Consider the following 20,503-nt stretch of genomic DNA (forward strand, 5'->3'; position numbering starts at 1 on the left):
ACATTATTTTTTTATGACATACTGTACTTTAATTTAAAACCAGGTGCCTCCAAAAGAATTGAGAGTGAGGCAACACAATGCACAAACAGACAAGGTGTCTGTCCTGGTGAAAGAGCATTATTCAATGACCTACATACAGCCTTATGAAGTAGTACCAACAAACCTTAAAATATCATAAAGAAAGGAAATTATCATAATATAGTATGTCCAAAATAGTCAAAACAATCATAGTATAGTATGTAAAAAATAGTGACAGTATAGTAAGTAGAAAAAAGTTACAAGATCATATGTCAAAAAAAGTCATAGTATAGTATGTCAAATTAATCATAAAAAAGTCATAGTATAGTATGTCAAATTAATCATAAAAAAGTCATAGTATATTATGTCCAAAATAGTCATAGTATAGTATGTTGAAAAAAGTCATAGTATAGTATGTCCAAAATCGTCATAATATAGTATGTCGAAAAAAGAAAAAAAAAAGTCATAGTATAGTATGTGAAAAAAAATATTGTATGAAAAAGTCATAGTATAGTATGTGAAAAAAGTCATAGGATAGTATGTCGAAAAAGTCATAAAAAAGTCATAGTATATTATGTCCAAAATAGTCATAGTATAGTATGTCCAAAATAGTCATAGTATAGTATGTTGAAAAAAGTCATAGTATTGTATGTCCAAAATAGTCATAGTATAGTATGTCGAAAAAATAAAAAAAAAGTCATAGTATATTATGTCCAAAATAGTCATAGTATAGTATGTTGAAAAAAGTCATAGTATAGTATGTTGAAAAAAGTCATGAAAAAGTCATAGTATAGTATGTTGAAAAAAAGTCATAAAAAAGTCATAGTATAGTATGTTGAAAAAGTCATGAAAAAGTCATAGTATAGTATGTCCAAAATAGTCATAGTATAGTATGTCCAAAATAGTCATAGTATAGTATGTCGAAAAAAAAAAAAAGTCATAGTATATTATGTCCAAAATAGTCATAGTATAGTATGTTGAAAAAAGTCATAGTATAGTATGTTGAAAAAAGTCATGAAAAAGTCATAGTATAGTATGTTGAAAAAAAGTCATAAAAAAGTCATAGTATAGTATGTCGAAAAAATAAAAAAAAAGTCATAGTATAGTATGTCCAAAATAGTCATAGTATAGTATGTTGAAAAAAGTCATAGTATAGTATGTCCAAAATAGTCATAGTATAGTATGTTGAAAAAAGTCATGAAAAAGTCATAGTATAGTATGTCCAAAATAGTCATAAAATGTTGAAAAAAGTCATAGTATAGTATGTCCAAAATAGTCATAGTATAGTATGTTGAAAAAAGTCATAGTATTGTATGTCCAAAATAGTCATAGTATAGTATGTCGAAAAAATTAAAAAAAAGTCATAGTATATTATGTCCAAAATAGTCATAGTATAGTATGTCGAAAAAAGTCATAGTCATAGTATAGTATGTCCAAAAAAGTCATAGTATAGTATGTTGAAAAAAGTCATAGTATAGTATGTTGAAAAAAGTCATAGTATTGTATGTCCAAAATAGTCATAGTATAGTATGTTGAAAAAAGTCATAGTATAGTATGTCCAAAAAAGTCATAGTATATGTATGTCCAAAAAAGTCATAGTATAGTATGTTGAAAAAAGTCATAGTATAGTAAAAAAGTCATAGTAAGTATGTTGAAAAAAAGTCATAGTCATATAGTATGTCCAAAAAGTCATAGTATAGTATGTTGAAAAAAAAATTCAAAAAAAGTCATAGTATAGTATGTCCAAAATAGTCATAGTATAGTATGTCCAAAATAGTCATAGTATAGTATGTTGAAAAAGTCAAAAAAGTCATAGTATAGTATGTTGAAAAAAAAAAAGTCATAGTAAATGTCCAAAATAGTCATAGTATAGTATGTTGAAAAAAGTCATGAAAAAGTATAGTATGTTGAAAAAAGTCATAGTATATAGTATGTCCAAAAAAATAGTCATAGTATAGTATGTTAAAAAAAGTCATAGTATATTATGTCCAAAATAGTCATAGTATAGTATGTCGAAAAAAGTCATAGTATAGTATGTTGAAAAAAGTCATGAAAAAGTCATAGTATAGTATGTGAAAAAAGTCATAAAATGTTGAAAAAAGTCATAAAAAAGTCATAGTATAGTATGTCCAAAATAGTCATAGTATAGTATGTATGTAAAAAAGTCATAGTATAGTATGTCCAAAATAGTCATAGTATAGTATGTCGAAAAAATTAAAAAAAAGTCATAGTATATTATGTCCAAAATAGTCATAGTATAGTATGTTGAAAAAAGTCATAGTATAGTATGTTGAAAAAAGTCATGAAAAAGTCATAGTATAGTATGTGAAAAAAGTCATAGTCATATATTGTATGTCCAAAATAGTCATAGTATAGTATGTCGAAAAAGTCATAAAAAAGTCATAGTATATTATGTCCAAAATAGTCATAGTATAGTATGTTGAAAAAAAAAGTCATAGTATAGTATGTTGAAAAAAGTCATGAAAAAGTCATAGTATAGTATGTTGAAAAAAGTCATAAAAAAGTCATAGTATAGTATGTGAAAAAATTAAAAAAAAGTCATAGTATATTATGTCCAAAAAGTCATAGTATAGTATGTCCAAAATATGTCATAGTATAGTATGTTGAAAAAAGTCAAAAAGTCATAGTATAGTATGTTGAAAAAAGTCATAGTCATAGTATAGTATGTCCAAAAAAAGTAGTATGAAAAAAGTCATAGTATATTATGTCCAAAATAGTCATAGTATAGTATGTCCAAAATAGTCATAGTATAGTATGTCCAAAATAGTCATAGTATAGTATGTTGAAAAAAGTCATAGTATAGTATGTTGAAAAAAATAAAAAAGTCATAGTATAGTATGTTGAAAAAAGTCATAAAAAAGTCATAGTATAGTATGTCCAAAATAGTCATAGTATAGTATGTTGAAAAAAAAAAAATGTGAAAAAAAGTCATAGTATAGTATATTATGTCCAAAATAGTCATAGTATAGTATGTTGAAAAAAGTCATAGTATAGTATGTTGAAAAAAGTCATGAAAGTCAGTCATAGTATAGTATGTATGAAAAAAGTTGAAAAAAAGTCATAAAATAGTATGTATGTAATTATGTCCAAAAAAGTCATAGTATAGTATGTCCAAAATAGTCATAGTATAGTATGTCCAAAAAGTCATAGTATTGTATGTCCAAAATAGTCATAGTATAGTAAAAAAATTAAAAAAAAGTCATAGTATAGTATGTCCAAAATAGTCATAGTATAGTATGTTGAAAAAAAAAGTCATAGTATAGTATGTTGAAAAAAGTCAAAAAAGTCATAGTATAGTATGTCCAAAATAGTAGTATGTTGAAAAAGTCATAGTATTGTATGTCCAAAATAGTCATAGTATAGTATGTCCAAAAAGTCATAGTATAGTAAAAAAAAGTCATAGTATATTATGTCCAAAATAGTCATAGTATAGTATGTTGAAAAAAATAGTATAGTAAAAAAGTCATAGTATAGTATGTTGAAAAAAGTCATAAAAAAGTCATAGTATAGTATGTGAAAAAAAAATAAAAAAAGTCATAGTATATTATGTCCAAAATAGTCATAGTATAGTATGTTGAAAAAAGTCATAGTATAGTATGTTGAAAAAAGTCATGAAAAAGTCATAGTATAGTATGTTGAAAAAAGTCAAAAAAGTCATAGTATAGTATGTCCAAAATAGTCATAGTATAGTATGTCCATGAAAAAAGTCATAGTATAGTATGTGAAAAAAAAATAAAAAAGTCATAGTATAGTATGTTGAAAAAAGTCATAGTATAGTATGTCCAAAAAGTCATAGTATAGTATGTCCAAAATAGTCATAGTATAGTATGTCCAAAAAAGTCATAGTATTGTATGTCCAAAATAGTCATAGTATAGTATGTTGAAAAAATTAAAAAAAGTCATAGTATATTATGTCCAAAATAGTCATAGTATAGTATGTTGAAAAAAGTCATAGTATAGTATGTTGAAAAAAGTCATAGTATAGTATGTCCAAAATAGTCATAGTATAGTATGTTGAAAAAAGTCATAGTATTGTATGTCCAAAATAGTCATAGTATAGTATGTCGAAAAAATAAAAAAAAAAGTCATAGTATATTATGTCCAAAATAGTCATAGTATAGTATGTTGAAAAAAGTCATAGTATAGTATGTTGTCATGAAAAAGTCATAGTATAGTATGTTGAAAAAAGTCATAGTATAGTATGTCGAAAAAAAAAAAAAGTCATAGTATATTATGTCCAAAATAGTCATAGTATAGTATGTTGAAAAAAGTCATAGTATAGTATGTCATGAAAAAGTCATAGTATAGTATGTCGAAAAAAAAAGTCATAAAAAAGTCATAGTATAGTATGTGAAAAAAAGTCATAGTATTGTAGTCATAGTATAGTATGTCGAAAAAAATAGTAAAAAAAGTCATAGTATAGTATGTCCAAAATAGTCAAAAGTATGTTGAAAAAAGTCATAGTATAGTATGTTGAAAAAAAGTCATGAAAAAGTCATAGTATAGTATGTTGAAAAAAAGTCATAGTCATAGTATAGTATGTTGAAAAAAGTCATAAAAAAGTCATAGTATATTATGTCCAAAATAGTCATAGTGTCCAAAAAGTCATAGTATATTATGTCCAAAATAGTCATAGTATAGTATGTCCAAAATAGTCATAGTATAGTATGTCGAAAAAATAAAAAAAAGTCATAGTATAGTATGTCCAAAATAGTCATAGTATAGTATGTTGAAAAAAGTCATAGTATAGTATGTTGAAAAAAGTCATGAAAAAGTCATAGTATAGTATGTCAAAATAAAAAGTATGAAAAAGTCATAGTATGTAAAAAAGTCATAGTATAGTATGTCCAAAATAGTCATAGTATAGTATGTCGAAAAAATTAAAAAAAAGTCATAGTATATTATGTCCAAAATAGTCATAGTATAGTATGTTGAAAAAAGTCATAGTATAGTATGTTGAAAAAAGTCATGAAAAAGTCATAGTATAGTATGTTGAAAAAAAGTCATAAAAAAGTCATAGTATAGTATGTCGAAAAAATTAAAAAAAAGTCATAGTATATTATGTCCAAAATAGTCATAGTATAGTATGTTGAAAAAAGTCATAGTATAGTATGTTGAAAAAAGTCATGAAAAAGTCATAGTATAGTATGTCGAAAAAAAGTCATAGTATATTATGTCCAAAATAGTCATAGTATAGTATGTCCAAAAAAAGTATAGTATGAAAAAGTCATAGTATATTATGTCCAAAATAGTCATAGTATAGTATGTCCAAAATAGTCATAGTATAGTATGTTGAAAAAAGTCATAGTATTGTATGTCCAAAATAGTCATAGTATAGTATGTGAAAAAAGTCATAGTCATAGTATAGTATGTTGAAAAAAGTCATAGTATAGTATGTTGAAAAAAGTCATAGTATTGTATGTCCAAAATAGTCATAGTATAGTATGTCGAAAAAATTTAAAAAAAGTCATAGTATATTATGTCCAAAATAGTCATAGTATAGTATGTTGAAAAAAGTCATAGTATAGTATGTTGAAAAAAGTCATTTAAAAAAAGTCATAGTATAGTATGTCGAAAAAAGTCATAGTATAGTATGTTGAAAAAAAAATAGTATATATGAAAAAAGTCATAGTATATTATGTCCAAAATAGTCATAGTATAGTATGTTGAAAAAAGTCATAGTATTGTATGTCCAAAATAGTCATAGTATAGTATGTCGAAAAAATAAAAAAAAGTCATAGTATATTATGTCCAAAATAGTCATAGTATAGTATGTTGAAAAAAGTCATAGTATAGTATGTTGAAAAAAGTCATGAAAAAGTCATAGTATAGTATGTTGAAAAAAGTCATAGTATAGTAAAAAAGTCATAGTATAGTATGTCCAAAATAGTCATAGTATAGTATGTCCAAAAAAGTCATAAAAAAAAGTCATAGTATAGTATGTCCAAAATAGTCATAGTATAGTATGTTGAAAAAAGTCATAAAAAAGTCATAGTATAGTATGTTGTCATAAAAAAGTCATAGTATAGTATGTCGAAAAAATTAGTATAGTATGTTGAAAAAAGTCATAGTATTGTATGTCCAAAATAGTCATAGTATAGTATGTTGAAAAAAGTCATAGTATAGTATGTTGAAAAAGTCATGAAAAAGTCATAGTATAGTATGTCGAAAAAAGTCATAGTATAGTATGTCCAAAATCGTCATAATATAGTATGTCGAAAAAAAGTCAAAAAAGTCATAGTAAGTATGTCGAAAAAAGTCATAGTATAGTATGTTGAAAAAAGTCATAAAAAAGTCATAGTATAGTATGTCCAAAATAGTCATAGTATAGTATGTCCAAAAAAGTCATAGTATTGTATGTCCAAAATAGTCATAGTATAGTATGTCGAAAAAAAAAAAAAAGTCATAGTATATTATGTCCAAAATAGTCATAGTATAGTATGTTGAAAAAAGTCATAGTATAGTATGTTGAAAAAAGTCATAGTATAGTATGTCCAAAATAGTCATAGTATAGTATGTTGAAAAAAGTCATGAAAAAGTCATAGTATAGTATGTCGAAAAAATAAAAAAAAGTCATAGTATATTATGTCCAAAATAGTCATAGTATAGTATGTTGAAAAAAGTCATAGTATAGTATGTTGAAAAAAGTCATAGTATAGTATGTCCAAAATAGTCATAGTATAGTAGTATGAAAAAAGTTGAAAAAAGTCATAGTATAGTATGTCCAAAATAGTCATAGTATAGTATGTCGAAAAAAGTCATAGTCATAGTATATTATGTCCAAAATAGTCATAGTATAGTATGTTGAAAAAAGTCATAGTATAGTATGTTGAAAAAAGTCATGAAAAAGTCATAGTATAGTATGTCGAAAAAAAGTCATAAAAAAGTCATAGTATAGTATGTCCAAAATAGTCATAGTATAGTATGTCCAAAATAGTCATAGTATAGTATGTTGAAAAAAGTCATAGTATTGTATGTCCAAAATAGTCATAGTATAGTATGTCGAAAAAAAGTCATAAAAAAGTAATAGTATAGTATGTTGAAAAAAAGTCATAAAAAAGTCATAGTATAGTATGTTGAAAAAAGTCATAGGATAGTATGTTGAAAAAAGTCATAAAAAAGTCATAGTATATTATGTCCAAAATAGTCATAGTATAGTATGTCCAAAATAGTCATAGTATAGTATGTTGAAAAAAGTCATAGTATTGTATGTCCAAAATAGTCATAGTATAGTATGTGAAAAAAAAAAAAAAAGTCATAGTATATTATGTCCAAAATAGTCATAGTATAGTATGTCGAAAAAAGTCATAGTATAGTATGTCCAAAAAAAAGTATAGTATGAAAAAAGTCATAGTATAGTATGTTGAAAAAAAGTCATAAAAAAGTCATAGTATAGTATGTCCAAAAAGTCATAGTATAGTATGTCCAAAAAAGTCATAGTATAGTATGTCCAAAATAGTCATAGTATAGTATGTCCAAAAAGTCATAGTATAGTATATGTCCAAAATAGTCATAGTATAGTATGTTGAAAAAAGTCATAGTATAGTATGTCCAAAATAGTCATAGTATAGTATGTTGAAAAAAGTCATGAAAAAGTCATAGTATAGTATGTTGAAAAAAGTCATGAAAAAGTCATAGTATGTATGTCCAAAAAAAGTATAGTATGTTAAAAAAGTCATAGTATAAAAATAGTCATAGTATAGTATGTTGAAAAAAAAAAAAAGTCATGAAAATCATAGTATAGTATGTATGTCGAAAAAAGTCATAGTATAGTATGAAAAAAGTATGTATAGTATGAAAAAAGTCATAAAAAAGTCATAGTATAGTATGTCCAAAATAGTCATAGTATAGTATGTTGAAAAAAGTCATAGTATTGTATGTCCAAAATAGTCATAGTATAGTATGTCGAAAAAATTTAAAAAAAGTCATAGTATATTATGTCCAAAATAGTCATAGTATAGTATGTTGAAAAAAGTCATAGTATAGTATGTTGAAAAAAGTCATGAAAAAGTCATAGTATAGTATGTTGAAAAAAAAGTAAAAAAGTCATAGTATTGTATGTCCAAAATAGTCATAGTATAGTATGTCGAAAAAAGAAAAAAAAAGTCATAGTATATTATGTCCAAAATAGTCATAGTATAGTATGTTGAAAAAAGTCATAGTATAGTATGTTGAAAAAAGTCATGAAAAAGTCATAGTATAGTATGTTGAAAAAAAGTCATAAAAAAGTCATAGTATAGTATGTCGAAAAAATAAAAAAGTCATAGTATATTATGTCCAAAATAGTCATAGTATAGTATGTTGAAAAAAGTCATAGTATAGTATGTTGACAAAAGTCATGAAAAAGTCATAGTATAGTATGTTGAAAAAAGTCATAGTATAGTATGTCCAAAAAAAAGTCATGAAAAAAAAGTCATAGTATAGTATGTCAAAAAAGTCATAGTATAGTATGTCGAAAAAGTCATAAAAAAGTCATAGTATATTATGTCCAAAATAGTCATAGTATAGTATGTCCAAAAAAGTCATAGTATAGTATGTCCAAAATAGTCATAGTATAGTATGTCGAAAAAATTAAAAAAAAGTCATAGTATAGTATGTCCAAAATAGTCATAGTATAGTATGTTGAAAAAGTCATAGTATAGTATGTTGAAAAAAGTCATAGTATAGTATGTCCAAAATAGTCATAGTATAGTATGTTGAAAAAAGTCATAGTATTGTATGTCCAAAATAGTCATAGTATAGTATGTCGAAAAAATAAAAAAAAAGTCATAGTATATTATGTCCAAAATAGTCATAGTATAGTATGTTGAAAAAAGTCATAGTATAGTATGTTGAAAAAAGTCATGAAAAAGTCATAGTATAGTATGTTGAAAAAAGTCATAAAAAAGTCATAGTATAGTATGTCGAAAAAATAAAAAAAAAAGTCATAGTATATTATGTCCAAAATAGTCATAGTATAGTATGTTGAAAAAAAAGTCATAGTATAGTATGTTGAAAAAAGTCATGAAAAAGTCATAGTATAGTATGTCGAAAAAAAGTCATAGTATATTATGTCCAAAATAGTCATAGTATAGTATGTCCAAAATAGTCATAGTATAGTATGTTGAAAAAAGTCATAGTATTGTATGTCCAAAATAGTCATAGTATAGTATGTTGAAAAAAGTCATAAAAAAGTCATAGTATAGTATGTTGAAAAAAGTCATGAAAAAGTCATAGTATAGTATGTCCAAAAAAGTCATAGGATAGTATGTTGAAAAAAGTCATAAAAAAGTCATAGTATATTATGTCCAAAATAGTCATAGTATAGTATGTCCAAAATAGTCATAGTATAGTATGTTGAAAAAAGTCATAGTATTGTATGTCCAAAATAGTCATAGTATAGTATGTCGAAAAAATTAAAAAAAAGTCATAGTATATTATGTCCAAAATAGTCATAGTATAGTATGTTGAAAAAAGTCATAGTATAGTATGTTGAAAAAAGTCATGAAAAAGTCATAGTATAGTATGTCGAAAAAAAGTCATCCAAAAAGTCATAGTATAGTATGTCGAAAAAAAGTCATAAAAAAGTCATAGTATAGTATGTCCAAAATAGTCATAGTATAGTATGTCGAAAAAAAGTCATAGTATTGTATGTCCAAAATAGTCATAGTATAGTATGTCCAAAATAGTCATAGTATAAGTATGTCCAAAAAAAAGTCATAGTATTGTATGTCCAAAATAGTCATAGTATAGTATGTTGAAAAAAGTCATAGTATAGTATGTTGAAAAAGTCATGAAAAAGTCATAGTATAGTATGTCGAAAAAAAGTCATAAAAAAGTCATAGTATAGTATGTCCAAAATAGTCATAGTATAGTATGTCGAAAAAAAATAAAAAAAAGTCATAGTATATTATGTCCAAAATAGTCATAGTATAGTATGTCGAAAAAATAAAAAAAAGTCATAGTATAGTATGTTGAAAAAAGTCATGAAAAAGTCATAGTATAGTATGTCGAAAAAATTAAAAAAAAGTCATAGTATATTATGTCCAAAATAGTCATAGTATAGTATGTTGAAAAAAGTCATAGTATAGTATGTTGAAAAAAGTCATGAAAAAGTCATAGTATAGTATGTTGAAAAAAGTCATGAAAAAGTCATAGTATAGTATGTCGAAAAAATAAAAAAAAAGTCATAGTATATTATGTCCAAAATAGTCATAGTATAGTATGTTGAAAAAAGTCATAGTATAGTATGTTGAAAAAAGTCATGAAAAAGTCATAGTATAGTATGTTGAAAAAAAAGTCATAGTATAGTATGTCGAAAAAATAAAAAAAAAGTCATAGTATATTATGTCCAAAATAGTCATAGTATAGTATGTTGAAAAAAGTCATAGTATAGTATGTTGAAAAAGTCATGAAAAAGTCATAGTATAGTATGTCGAAAAAAAGTCATAGTATATTATGTCCAAAATAGTCATAGTATAGTATGTCCAAAATAGTCATAGTATAGTATGTTGAAAAAAGTCATAGTATAGTATGTCCAAAATAGTCATAGTATAGTATGTTGAAAAAAGTCATGAAAAAGTCATAGTATAGTATGTTGAAAAAAGTCATAAAAAAGTCATAGTATAGTATGTCGAAAAAAGTCATAGGATAGTATGTTGAAAAAAGTCATAAAAAAGTCATAGTATATTATGTCCAAAATAGTCATAGTATAGTATGTCCAAAAAAGTCATAGTATAGTATGTCGAAAAAAAGTCATAGTATAGTATGTTGAAAAAAGTCATGAAAAAGTCATAGTATAGTATGTCCAAAAAAGTCATAGTATAGTATGTTGAAAAAAGTCATAAAAAAGTCATAGTATATTATGTCCAAAATAGTCATAGTATAGTATGTCCAAAATAGTCATAGTATAGTATGTTGAAAAAAGTCATGAAAAAGTCATAGTATAGTATGTTGAAAAAAGTCATAAAAAAGTCATAGTATAGTATGTCGAAAAAAAAAGTCATAGTCATAGTATGTTATGTCCAAAAAAGTCATAGTATAGTATGTCCAAAATAGTCATAGTATAGTATGTCCAAAAAAAGTCATAGTATAGTATGTTGAAAAAAGTCAAAAAAGTCATAGTATAGTATGTTGAAAAAAGTCATAGTATAGTATGTCAAAAAAAAGTCATAAAAAAGTCATAGTATATTATGTCCAAAATAGTCATAGTATAGTATGTCCAAAATAGTCATAGTATAGTATGTTGAAAAAAGTCATGAAAAAGTCATAGTATAGTATGTCCAAAATAGTCATAGTATAGTATGTCGAAAAAATAAAAAAAAAGTCATAGTATATTATGTCCAAAATAGTCATAGTATAGTATGTTGAAAAAAAGTCATAGTATTATGTCCAAAAAGTCATAGTATAGTATGTTGAAAAAAAGTCATAGTATAGTATGTCCAAAAAGTCATAGTATAGTATGTTGAAAAAAAAAAAGTCATAGTATAGTATGTCAAAATAGTCATAGTATAGTAAAAAAAAAGTCATAGTATAGTATGTCCAAAATAGTCATAGTATAGTATGTTGAAAAAAGTCATAGTATAGTATCCAAAAAAAAAGTATAGTATGTTGAAAAAGTCATAGTATAGTATGTTGAAAAAAAAGTCATAGTCATAGTATATTATGTAAAAAAATAGTCATAGTATAGTATGTATGTCCAAAAAAAAGTCATAGTATAGTATGTTGAAAAAAAGTCAAAAAAGTCATAGTATAGTATGTTGAAAAAAGTCATATGTCCAAAAAGTCATAGTATAGTATGTCGAAAAAATTAAAAAAAAAAGTCATAGTATATTATGTCCAAAATAGTCATAGTATAGTATGTTAGTATGTTGAAAAAAGTCATAGTATAGTATGTTGAAAAAAGTCATAAAAACGTCATCGTATAGTATGTTGAAAAAAAGTCATAAAAAAGTCATAGTATAGTATTTCAAAAAAGTAATAAAAAAGTCATAGTATAGTATGTATGAAAAAAGTCAAAAAAGTCATAGTATAGTATGTCCAAAAAAGTCATAGTATAGTATGTTGAAAAAAAAAAGTCATAGTATAGTATGTCCAAAAAGTCATAGTATAGTATGTCCAAAAAAGTCATAGTATAGTATGTTGAAAAAATAGTCATAGTATAGTATGTCCAAAAAGTCATAGTATAGTATGTTGAAAAAAGTCATAGTATAGTATGTATGTCCAAAATAGTCATAGTATAGTATGTTGAAAAAAGTCATTAAAAGGTCATAGTATAGTATGTTAAAAAAAGTTTAAAAAGTCATAGTTTAGTATGTTGAAAAAAGTCATAAAATAGTATGTATAAAATGTCATAAAAAAAAGTCATAGTATAGTATGTTGAAAAAAATAGTCATAGTATAGTATGTTGAAAAAAGTCATAGTATAGTATATTCCAAAAAAAGTCATAGTATAGTATGTCCAAAAAGTCATAGTATAGTATGTTGAAAAAAGTCATAAAAAAGTCATAGTATAGTATGTCCAAAATAGTCATAGTATAGTATGTTCCAAAAAAGTCATAGTATAGTATGTTGAAAAAAGTCAAAAAAAAGTCATAGTATAGTATGTTGAAAAAAGTCAAAAAAGTCATAGTATAGTATGTTGAAAAAAAAGTCATAGTCCAAAAGTATGTTGAAAAAAAAAAGTCAAAAAAAGTCATAGTATAGTATGTCCAAAATAGTCATAGTATAGTATGTCCAAAAAAAAGTCATAGTATAGTATGTTGAAAAAAGTCATGAAAAAGTCATAGTATAGTATGTCCAAAAAAGTCATAGTATAGTATGTTGAAAAAAAGTATAGTATAAAAAAGTCATAGTATATTATGTCCAAAATAGTCATAGTATAGTATGTTGAAAAAAGTCATAGTATAGTATGTGAAAAAAAAAAATGTCCAAAAAAGTCATAGTATAGTATGTTGAAAAAAGTCAAAAAAAGTCATAGTATGTATGTCCAAAAAAGTCATAGTATAGTATGTCCAAAAAAGTCATAAAAAAGTCATAGTATAGTATGTCCAAAATAGTCATAGTATAGTATGTTCCAAAATAGTCATAGTATAGTATGTTGAAAAAAGTCATAGTATATAGTATGTCCAAAATAGTCATAGTATAGTATGTGAAAAAAAATATGTCCAAAAAGTCATAGTATAGTAAAAAAGTCATAGTATAGTATGTTGAAAAAAGTCATAGTATAGTATGTTGAAAAAAGTCATAGTCATAGTATAGTATGTTGAAAAAAGTCATGAAAAAGTCATAGTATAGTATGTTAAAAAAAAGTCATAAAAAAGTCATAGTATAGTATGTCGAAAAAAGTCATAGTAAGTATGTCCAAAATAGTCATAGTATAGTATGTCCAAAATAGTCATAGTATAGTATGTTGAAAAAAGTCATAGTATTGTATGTCAAAAATAGTCATAGTATAGTATGTCGAAAAAATAAAAAAAAAGTCATAGGATAGTATGTCGAAAAAAGTCATAAAAAGTATAGTATGTCATAAAAAATGCACCACAACACCTCATCGGTAATTCATATCGTTTAATTCATAAACATTTGAGAAATAGAACATGAAAATAGTCATAGGATAGTCTGTCCTATACACTTTCTTGAATCCCAGTGTTCAGCTGATTCTGACCCACAGAAAGTTTGCTCTGTAAAAATAACAGATTACTTATTAATCAACCTTTCTTACTCTTTTCATTCAGCTATAATGTGAGTCTTTTGGAGGAGTGGATGCGGAGCCGAAGTCTGCAGACAGGGGGCGCTGTGGCCACACTGGAGCACCTCATCCAGGCAGTTCAGCTTCTGCAAGCTGGGAAAAAGACAGAGGCGGACGCACAGGCCCTTGTTCAAACCTGCACTGCCCTGTCCAGCCAGCAGGTGGGTCTCTATCTGCATCTGGCTTGAAAAAAAGAACACATTTTTATGCAATTAAAGTGTATATAACTTCCTGCTGGTATCTTTTTTGTTGAACAGATTGTGAAGATTCTGACCCTCTACACTCCCAACAGTGACCTTGACGAAAGAGTCACACTGAATTTCATCCGTACTGTTCAGGTACTGTTCTGTCTCACATCTGCAAGGGCTTCCTGTGTACAATTTAAAGAAGTGTGTCTAATGTGTGGGGTCTCTGTCTTTGCTCTTCTAGGGGCTTCTCAAAGGCCGATCCGACGGTCAGCCTCCACAGCTCCTCATGGATGTGAGACGAGTGTTTCCAGTCACATTTCCCTACTCGCCTCCCCCAGGCCTCCGTACTGAGCAGTTAGTCATCCCAGACTCCCTCAAGATCTCCTTTCTCCGCAGAGCCTAGAATAGGATGTGTTGCCTGTTCAGAGCAAATATATTAATATGATAGCAGATTGTATTCCCCAACCAAATGAATTGAGTCATTTGAAATTGAAATAACTTCCAGAAGGTGTTGTGAAGTCTACTGATTTTTTTTTTTTTTTTTTAGCAGGACTATCTTTTTAAATCAATCTCTAATTATCAGTGAATTAATCTGTGCACAGCAAAGGTGCAGCTTTATTTTAGTACAGTTTGATAAACAAGAAATGAGATGACTTTTTTTTTCTTTCCATATTTTATTGGAAGCAGAAACACAATGAAACTGCAGTCCCAGTAACCTCAACCCCCGATAAGAACAACCAGAATAAAAAAAACGCAAAAAATTAGAAACATCTTGTGTATAAAAAAATTCTCATGCGAGTACTTTGTACCACTACACATCATCAGTAATACATATTTATATATTCACAAACATTTGAAAAATAGAAAACAATAATGAAATATCAAAATAAAAGGAGACATCAATTGGCAGTTAACATCAAATAATTATGCGTGCTGGCACAATACATTTTTATCTTTTTGTTTTTATTGTTCCCATCATGCACCTTTTTCTGGAAGTACAGGACCGGCGGCGCTGTGCAGCGGTCTGTCTGTGTTGTCTGATCAGCTAGACAGAACAGATCATGCATGTCTGTCTGCTCTTTGTCTGTGTGCTTTTCATTGTGCTTCTACATTTATCCTTGTCTTTAATTTCTGTGTGCATTCCTCGTGCATTCCAAAACCCAAACACGCAAACTGAGCCTCTGACGGAGGAGACTAAAGTATCATTGTCAACAGCAATAAATAAAGATATTTTTCGTGGCATTTCGAGCTATGTGACAGTTGTGTACGTGTTTTTTTAAAGTTTTTAAAAGACTTTGCCCATGTTCCCTTGAATAGAAAAACCCTTGTACACACCAGAGAGTGACAACGTGTTTAGATTTAGTTAATTTAGCGGATAGTTTTCTGTGTTTTGTTTTAATTCGGCTCTTAATCGAGTCCATTAAATGATCAGATTTGTACCAAGTCCTTGTTATTCTTCTCCAGTGTGTACACAGACTTCCTATATCTTTCAATAATAGCTACATATCCAGATTGGGCAACCCATACACATAATCCCCAACTGCCCAGTCACTCAGAGCAAATATTCAAGTCTACAAAAGAGCAGCAAACTTCACCTCACATAGGCTGACATGTGTTTGTTACATCCGAGCTATTTACAACGGCCGACAACAACAATCAATCAATCAATCTCTCCGTTTTCAGATTAGTTTCCTCAGCACTGAAACGCTGTGCAAACAAATTTCCGTCTCTAATCAGCTCTACTACTGTTGTGATATTTGGCCCATTACAATAGAGACAGCATGTACAACATATCAGACAAACACTTGTGCTGATATAATAAGAATAATCCACAATGTAAACATTATAAGACTGCTTCAAAAAACGACTCATCTACACAGGTTTTTATAGATTAGATGCATAGAGTTCAGTTCTTACACCTTGTTCAAAAGAGGGGGCCTGTTAAATGATCAATTCACGATCAAGTGCTTCTGGGGGGGAACTTAAAAAAGGAGGCAGGAATAGAAAAAAAAACAAGCAAAACACCCTGTCATTATTAAAAATGGACTCTGTTTTACAAACAAACATACATACCTGTTATAGATAAATAAACCAATCAATCTTTTTGTTTGTTTTAAAAGGGCATTCATAAAAATAGAATTAAAAGACATGCTGGACAGGCAATAATCAATTCAAAAACATTTAGTTTCACATGAAATAAACTCGAGATTAAACACGTGGACACAGCTGTAGGATGAGTTTAAGCCTTGATGTGTAATTCCTGTCATTCCATGTACAATTAACAATTAAATGTACAAAAAAACAGTATAGATGTGTTATTATGGGGTGCATTAATGACCCTGTGCTTCACACCAAGCTGTAGGCCCTCTTTTTGCAGAGGTCTGACTTCTCGGTATCAGAGATCAAGGTTACAGCACCTGCAGAAGGATCGTGGGTGTTGGATCATTACAGATTTATGCTTCCCCTCGGGTGCAGCGTTTATCTATCTTCTTTTTTTTTTTTACCCATGTAGACATTTTGCCTCAGAGCATGCTGCTTTTGCAAAATAGGATATCAGGTTTTCATGATGTCCTGACATGCAGGTTTTGATTTGGCAACACTTTTTTTTAAGAAAAGGAAGTGGCAGTCAAGTTTTTCTTCCTCTCTTATCATGCATCTCTCACACACCCAGTAAAGGGCTATTGGGAATGTTTACAGTAACACAAGAAACGACGAAAAATAACCATCATAAGACATAAGACGCTTCCTCCCCTGGAGTAAAAGACACTTCAAGAATCCTCCAAAAACTGAATATGAACCCCCCTCCCCCACCCCCCTCCTCGGTGTGATGTTCTTTGTTTGTGATGGCTTTCTGTGATTACATTTTGCAGGTAACAGGCAACACGGGCGGCTACATGAGGTGAACATTACAAACACACTCGCACATTACGAGCTCCACACAGGCTCAATACGCAGATTATCCATTCACACACAGACATGCTGTATACCCTGATGAACCACAGTGCTTGAGGGCGTGTTTTCATCAGATCAATCTCTCCATACAGTCGCTATATAGGAGACGAACACGACTTACGAGGGTCAACGAGACAGAAGGCATTGAGGGTGTCAGGCAGTGTGCTCTGTTACAGGGTGGACGCACATAAAAAGACAGACCGGGACAATCTTTCAAAGACCAAACGTCCATCGAATATACCTGTATATAACTTTACATATGTCCTTCATATATATTATATACTATGATATATAGAATTATTTTAATATAAATATAATTTAGAAGAAAGCATTAAATAAATATTTAAATTATCTTTAACTAAATAGTGCTTTGTTCCCCGCCGGATATCTGGAATGTTTGAGGCCCTGCAGCCGTTGTTGCTGTTGTTCAGGGGTAAATTGGACAGTTGGTCCCGTTGTGCTTAGGTCCGGTCTTGGCATATTTTTCAGCAAACATCTGTTGGCACTTGCCGTCCCTTCTCTGAGCAGGTGCACGCCAGGGAAGGGACGAGAGGAAGCCAAAATATTAAAGGCTACAAGATATTTCTCACCTTAACCAGTCAAATGACGAGTGTGTGTGAGAGTGTGTATGGAACGGCTTGACTCACCCTTATGGACCGAGGAATGTAGATATAGGCTTTATGATTAAACTCTATGTATTGTTCATCCAAATGATGACTGATAATATCTGCAACAAATAAAGACACTGGTGCTTTCTGAAAAAAAATAAAATAGTTATGATTTGTTTAGCACTTTGTTCTTTCGACTGAAATGAATGTATTTACAGCCCTAGATGTGTGTGATTTATCTGTGCTTTTACAACACTGGATCAGAAGGGCAGTGGCTAGTGGTGGCTCATGACAGAGCTCCAGGGCAGTAGGTGGCGGCGTCTGATCGAGCTTCAGATGTGTCCTTTTTAAAATTCAGTCGTGTGTCTCTCTTAGCTGCGGCCCTCCTCTGCAGAGCGCTGGTCCGACTTGAGCTTGACGAACTCCTTGGCCACGTCGTCGTTGTTGCGTTGGGAGAGGATGCGCAGCACGGTGAGGCCCGTCTCGTCCATGTGGATGCGTTTACCCAGCGGCAGCCAGCAGGCGACGCTGCCCTTGGAGGCCATGTCCTTCAGCTGCAGGACCGCCATGCCCACGGTGCGGTCCTCTCGTGCAAAGCAGTAGTCCTTCACACACACCTGCAGCTCGTAGCACTCAGGGCCAACCTCGCTGCTCAGGGTGCTGCAGTGGAGAGGAAAGAGTCCATCTGTTCAGACATCTTTCTACAACCTTCAAAACAACTAATCGTTATCAGTATTATTACTCACAAGATGAAGGTTTCATTGTATTTGGGAGCCCAGCTGTTGTTCTTCGACTTGGTGGCGTACTTCCTCTTCTTATCGCTGAGATGAGGGCCGATGATATACACCTCCACAAATGGCCGGAATATTCCCTGCGTCTGCCACCTCAGGTCGTTGGCAGCCACAACTGAGATGGAGAGAGAGATGGAGGGAGAGGAAATGGAGGGAGAGAGAGAGAGAGATTCATGTGGAGGAAATGTGAGAAAATGTGGAGCGGAGAGAAAAAGAGAGAGAGAACAGAAAATTCAGAAGAAGAAAATATTGGCTCTCCCTCAGGTCTCCTATTCAGTTCCTTGTTAAAATAGTGAAAGGGGAATTTGTCATAACATACTATACTATGATAGAAACATTTTTATGATACACTATACTATGAGATTATTTATGACTTTCCTTATGTCACTATACTATGACACATTTTATGATTTAATATGCTATGACTTTTTAATGACATTTTTATGACATACTATACTGTGACATTTTTTATAAACATTGTATGACATACTATAATATGACATTTTTACAACAATTTATGACATCCATGACTTTTTTCAACATACTTTACTATGACCTTTTTTTGACATACTATACCATGACTTTTTAAATACATTTTTATTACATACTGTATAATTACTTTTTAGCGACACTTTTATGGAATATTATATATAATATGACATTTTAATAAGTTCAATGACATACAATACTATGACTTTTTTATGCCTTTTTTCAACATACTTTACTATTACTTGATGACTTGTTTTACATACTATACAATTACTTTTTTTTTAAAAATACTTTACTATGGATTTAAATGAAATTTATTGACAAATTCACTAAAGAAATATTTATGACTTTTTTCTACAGTCTATATTATGACATTTTATGATTTTTTTCGACATACTATACTATGACTTTTTTATGACTTCTATCAAAATACTATACTTTAACTTTTTTCAACATACTACACTATGACTTGTTTTTACATACCATACTATGACTTTTTAGTGACATTTTTACGACATATTTACTATAGAAATATTTATGACTTTTTTCCACATAATATACTATACTATCATTTTCTTTATATAATATGACTTTTTCCGATATGACCTTTTTATGACTATTTTGGACAAATTTTACAATGATTTTTTTTATACATACTATTCTATTACTTTATGACTTTAACTGTTTTTTTTAACGTTGCTTTGACTTCTTTATGACATTTTTTGACATACTATACTATGACTTTTTTGCACATACTATACAATGACTTTTATCTGCCATACTATATTCTGAAATTTTTATGACATACTATATACTACATCATTTTTATGACTAACTATTCTATAGCATTTTTATGACATATTATTTTTACGACACATTATTCTTTTGACGTAATTGGGACATTTAAAAGGCATAATTTGGTATGGATTATTTGACTTCTTATGGCATATTACACTATGACTTTTATGACATTTTATTTGCACACTATACCATATCAATTCTAATGACATTTTATTGCATACTATACCATAGGGGTTCCTTTACCTTTCACTGTGACCTTGTGCTCTCCAGTGTTAGGATGAGTGAAGATCTCCACATGGATGGACACCTCTCCCACAGCATCGTCCACACCAGAGCCTGACAGGACAGACACAGAGTGAGAGTCAAGTTAATTCCTTTAAACGTGGAAACATGGGACTCTTGATGCTCCTATGACAGACCAAACACTCACACAAACCACTGTGCCCATATTATCCTCCTCATTTTAAAAAGGTTACAGACCAAATCCACATCAAATTTGCTAACTTAACATTGAAATGGATTTGGCTATTACCTTTTGGATATTACACAGAATATTGACTGGGAAAACATGTCTTTATACTGAACCAATCACTGTGTAACAGGAGGACTTAAAATAAGGCGTAGTGATCTGCTTGAGCATATGTTGTGGTCTGGAAGTGCACAATCAGACAAAGCTGCTATGAGTGGGCATACATTTTGAATATAGGTAGTTAGTCTAGTGATCCTAAATAGCTGTATTCATTCCTTCAGTTTGACATTCTGAGCTGAGAGGTAATAATTTGGATTCAGCGAGGACAGTAATTCCTGCCCACTCATAGATGCAAGTTGTCTGTTAAGATGCAGGGTGGTTAGTTAGAGCAAGAGAAGAAGACAGGAGAGAAGCTAGAGAAGGTCAACCGACAGTGTG

General features: G+C 29.2%; 2 protein-coding genes across 2 annotated transcripts in view; one reads left to right on the top strand and one right to left on the bottom strand.

The window, feature by feature from the left end:
* The window catches only part of si:dkey-110c1.10 (unconventional myosin-Vb), a 28,345-nt gene extending 12,919 nt beyond the window's left edge, over positions 1-15,426 (top strand). The window contains exons 33-35 of the mRNA XM_054602331.1: positions 13,754-13,928; positions 14,025-14,105; positions 14,197-15,426. Coding sequence (XP_054458306.1) covers positions 13,754-13,928; positions 14,025-14,105; positions 14,197-14,358 — 418 coding nt within the window. The 3' untranslated portion in view covers positions 14,359-15,426. The remainder of the gene's footprint in view (positions 1-13,753; positions 13,929-14,024; positions 14,106-14,196) is intronic.
* Positions 15,427-17,886: 2,460 nt separating this feature from the next.
* unc13a (unc-13 homolog A (C. elegans)) overlaps positions 17,887-20,503 on the bottom strand; it is a 46,377-nt gene continuing 43,760 nt past the window's right edge. The window contains exons 42-44 of the mRNA XM_054602400.1: positions 19,840-19,932; positions 18,262-18,421; positions 17,887-18,175 (exon numbers count right to left, since the gene is read on the bottom strand). Of these exons, the coding sequence (XP_054458375.1) occupies positions 17,887-18,175; positions 18,262-18,421; positions 19,840-19,932 (542 nt within the window). The remainder of the gene's footprint in view (positions 18,176-18,261; positions 18,422-19,839; positions 19,933-20,503) is intronic.

The sequence above is a fragment of the Anoplopoma fimbria genome, chromosome 8, assembly GCF_027596085.1.
Source record: "Anoplopoma fimbria isolate UVic2021 breed Golden Eagle Sablefish chromosome 8, Afim_UVic_2022, whole genome shotgun sequence".
NCBI classification, from domain to species: Eukaryota; Metazoa; Chordata; class Actinopteri; order Perciformes; family Anoplopomatidae; genus Anoplopoma; species Anoplopoma fimbria.